The following is a 5,000-nucleotide window of genomic DNA, read 5'->3' as shown; positions in this document are numbered from 1 at the left end:
CATACAACATACATACATACATACACACACACATACATACATACATACATACATACATACATACATACATACATACATACCAACAACATACACACACAACACACACATACATACATACATACATACCATACACACACAACAACATACATACATACATACAACATACATACATACATACACATACAACATCACATACATACATACCATACATACATACATACACACAACATACATACATACACACAACATACATACACATACATACATACATACACATACATACACACACACACACAACAACATACATACATACATACATACATACATACATACATACATACACACATCATACATACATACATACATACATACATACATACATACATACATACATACATACATACAACATACATACATACATACATACATACATACATACAACACACACATACATACATACATACATACATACATACATACACATACAACATACATACATACATACATACATACATACATACATACATACAACACACAACACATACATACATACATACATACATACATACATACATACATACATACATACATACATACATACACATACACACACATACATACATACATACATACATACATACACACACATACATACATACATACATACATACATACATACATACATACATACATACATCCATACACACACACACATACATACATACATACATACATACATACATACAACATACAACATACACATACATACATACATAATACATACAACACAACACAACACACATACATACATACAACTACATACATACATACATACATACATACATCATACATACATACAACATAACATACAACATACATACATACATACATACTACAATACATACATACATACATACATACATACATCACATACATACATACATACACATACATACATACATACAACACACAACATACATACATACATACATACATACATACATACATACATACTACATACATACACACACATACAACATACAACATCCATGCATAGCGACTGAATCAACATGAACTCAATGGAATGAGCAAAACACCGATGGAACCAATATGTGCCATAATTTGTTCAATAATGCGCACATGGGCGTGTAATCCTCAAAACATTTATACTGTTATTCATTAATCACACACTATGTAAAACTTGCGTTGTATAACACCCCCCCCCCCCCCCCCCCAATTTTTTAAATAATAATAATAATAATAATAATAATAATAATAATAATAATAATAATAATAATAATAATAATAATAATAATATAATAATAATAATAATAATAATAATAATAATAATAATTTTTTTTTTTTAAAGTAGAATCCCAGACAAAATAGGAAATATTCTTTTTACTGTTATCATTTTTAAGACAGCTTCTGTATGCATCCAGAATATCAATATTTCCCATCCCTTATGTTCTATGATAAGTTACGCTAAATTTCTTAAGAAGTGATGTAGTTTGATTTAATTTAGTCACATGACCAATTTTACTTTGAAAAATATTATTAAACTTTTCTTCAAATTAAAGAAATAATGATAATAATAAAATAATAATAATAATAATAATAATAATAATAATAAAATAATAATAATAATAATATATAATAATAATAATAATAATAATAATAATAATAATAATAATAATAATAATAATAATAACTAAAGTAAAATATAAAATTACAGTCAAGCATTAGAATAATGTATTTGACTAAGAGCATTCTTTAAAACATCTGTATACATCCTGAACCATTTCTCCAATCACTTATTTTCGATGATCAGTTACACTAACGTTCTTAAACGATGTATCAAGCGTAATTCAATTCGGTCACAAGACCAATTCTTGACTTTTAAAAAATTCTTAAAATTTTCTTGAAACATTTTGTTTTTAGAAAAAAGGTCTTTGGCAAAATTAAGGACACACAAACCCTCACCAAAAAAAAAAGCTTTACGGCGCTTGCAACACATTAAGGTCATATCAGAAACCAGTAAAAAGGAAGAAAATGGGATAGTAAAAAGTTCTAGAATTACAATTAAAGCATCCAAGAAAAGGTAAGACAAAGGGAATTTGATCGAATAGGAAACGATGTGGATTCCAAGAGCACACTATCAAAGTACTTAGTTTGAGATCACCTGAAAGTCTCATCTAGACACAAGCACAGACCCCTACTAAGATGAATACACTCAAATGTTTACAAATCATATATAATATGTAAACGAAAAATAATACAATGACAGTGAACAGAGAGATGATTTACAAGGAAAAAATTATCAATTCCCAAAACTATAACTATACATTTGACGTGTTTCCTTCCCAGATAGGATATCCCTCCAGGGCTGGACAAAGCCAAGTAATCTCATTCTAAGACAAAGACAGAAAGCATGTTGGAAAACAAACATAGGGGGATAGAAGACACAGTAAGTGCCTCCCTGCCCCGAAGAACAGAAATTTGTGACGAAGCCATTGCATGTATATAATTCAATCAAATCAACAGCGTCCACTAAAGAATTGGGAGAGAACAGGTTTAGAATATGTATGGTCGATTGATTGGTTTGAGTTGATCATAATATATGTGTCAGTGCATGACATAAAGTCTCCCCCCCCCCCCCCCCATTTTCTGAAAGAATATGCCCACGAGAGCATTTTAATCTTTATTAAATCAGGTGATTTTTCATGAAGTTATAGTCAGATGTATGGAAAGGTATCCAGCAACTTTTCTCAAATTTCATTATTTTTTAACTTGACTAGCTGTTAAAAATATTTTGAAGTGAAATTAAGTTTTTCTTATTCCCCAAAGATGTATAAAAAGGACTGATTTAATCATTATGGCAAGAACTCATTTTTGATAAAAATTGACATTCTAACTAAACTGGGCAATATCTCAGTTCAAACCTTTTCACTATCCGACTGATTATGTCATTCACTGTAACATATATATATATATTTTTAAAAACACATATTGAAATCAGAAAAGGGCGTCAGGATTACAATAATAATATGATGGCGGGCATACATACCTGCTTTCGACTGGTCTGTTGGCATAGAAGGAAGACTGGAAGGGGAACCACTCTGTCATTGCCACCTACACCTGGATGGGCACCCTGAAATATACACATGAACGAATGAAGGGATAAGTAAATAAATAGATAAATAAATACAAAAAGACATGAATAATAATAATAATAATAATAATAATAATAATAATAATAATAATAATAATAAATAATAATAATAATAATAACAACAATAATATAAATAAATAAATAAATACACACATAAAACATGAATTAAAAAAAAATAAATAAATAAATAAAAGAAATGTCTAGAGCAAAAACCCATGAGCCATCTGTGTTTTGTCTGAAATCTTAACAATGACACAAGGACAAGAACAACGACCCCCCCCCCCCCCCCCCCCCCCCTTCACTCTCCCCAAAGAAAGGTGATAATAAAAATAGCAAAGAAAAGAAAACTGAAGGGACAGTCAACGGCCATCAGAAATGTTCCAACCCCGACTCAAGAGGACAAGACGTTTCGAGGTGTTTGGTGTGATTGGTCGTTGTACCAGCTGACCTATGTAAGACCTCCTCTGTCTAGCGACAACCTAGAGTGTCAACATCTATTCTATCTATCTAGATCAGAAAAAGCCTTGATTTATGGCGGCCACCGCGTTATTATATTGAAGGCTTGATAACATTCATAATGCTGTCCTCTTTTTACGCCAGCTATGTATAGCATCATCATTATTATCATCATCATCATCATCATCACAATTATTACGTAATTAAACTTTTTCTTGTTCCTGCCCTTCACTGTATTTCTTCTTCTTTTTTAAAAATGTTAATAATTTAAGAAAAATATCCACCATGATTAATTATACTCTCAACAGATCATGAATTTTTAAAGTTACTTGTTATTTTATCTGATATACTTGGGAAAGTCAAAGATTTTAAAAATAATATATATTATATATTAATCAACAAAACCCGTTTTGAATTGAAGAAAATATATTTCTCTTCAATTGACTCTTCACCTGTCAAGAAATCAAGGTGAAAAATAAAGATCTTCGTCTAACCCAATAAAATAATTGAGGAGCGCGAGGGGAATGGCAGAGTCACTTTCCGATTTTGGATGAGGTGGGGAACAAGCATCTTAAAGCATATTAAAGCATCTTTCAGAAAAAATACATATTTAGTATTTTCAGGCACCTACTAAGACCAAGATTTATCTATATTGTAAAACATTATTATTTTTTTAAGGTGTTCATATCTTTATATTCTAAATATAAAATTTTAAAAATTAGTTTTTCAAAAAAACAAATTAAAAAAAAATTAAAAAAAAAAAAAAAGACAGCCGATTCTTTCCCTATTTCCGATTTATTCGTAGTTATTTCTTTTTCTTCATATAATATTTCATAAATTACTTCCGCGAGGACGAGAGACGCATGCGCACAACCAGCATGACGTTCTCATCTAATAACTTTTCCGCCGGTGACGTCACAGACTATGGTGACGTCCAATCAAGGGACGCTACTCTTCCGCTAATCTCATTCTCTATAATGCCAATGCCCTTAAGGTCAACTACTGCTTAAATTCCCACATTGCATGCATGGTCTTGAGCTAGGTGGTTACAGTGATAATAGATAAAATCTTAACTCTCTCCTACTGACCCTATTCATGAATTTTTCCAGAGATATTTTTACCTACCCAACACAGTAACTCGACTTTTTACACTCAAATCATGAGAAATAAAACATACTAGATATGCATGTTTTTGTGCAGCATAACAAGCTGTATAAAACAAAATATTCATAAAATAATCTAATGTACAAAGCAAATCTGATTAAGAAAAATGTTCATTGTATCGTAACAAATGGGACGATTTCCCTGTAGTTGGTAAGGAGAGGGTTAAAGTCAACCAATCTTTGTGGTCCGAGGGCGATGGCTTTGTCGG

General features: G+C 30.7%; 1 protein-coding gene across 3 annotated transcripts in view; it reads right to left on the bottom strand.

Moving 5' to 3' along the window:
* Positions 1–3,152, bottom strand: part of LOC144960601 (transcription factor XE1.1-like) — a 21,932-nt gene extending 18,780 nt beyond the window's left edge. For all 3 annotated transcript variants that reach the window (XR_013642883.1, XM_078893827.1, XM_078893828.1), the window contains exon 1: positions 3,068–3,152. Coding sequence is in view for 2 of the 3 variants with exons in the window: in XM_078893827.1 (XP_078749953.1) it covers positions 3,068–3,092 (25 nt within the window). In the remaining variant the exon portion in view is untranslated. The remainder of the gene's footprint in view (positions 1–3,067) is intronic.
* Between the last annotated feature and the right edge of the window lie 1,848 nt (positions 3,153–5,000).

This window comes from Berghia stephanieae, chromosome 15, assembly GCF_034508935.2.
Source record: "Berghia stephanieae isolate SIO BIC M18660-M18661 chromosome 15, UCSD_Bste_1.3, whole genome shotgun sequence".
NCBI classification, from domain to species: domain Eukaryota; kingdom Metazoa; phylum Mollusca; class Gastropoda; order Nudibranchia; family Aeolidiidae; genus Berghia; species Berghia stephanieae.
The sequence above is the reverse complement of the archived record's forward strand: the minus strand, read 5'-3'. Positions and strand labels throughout refer to the sequence as shown.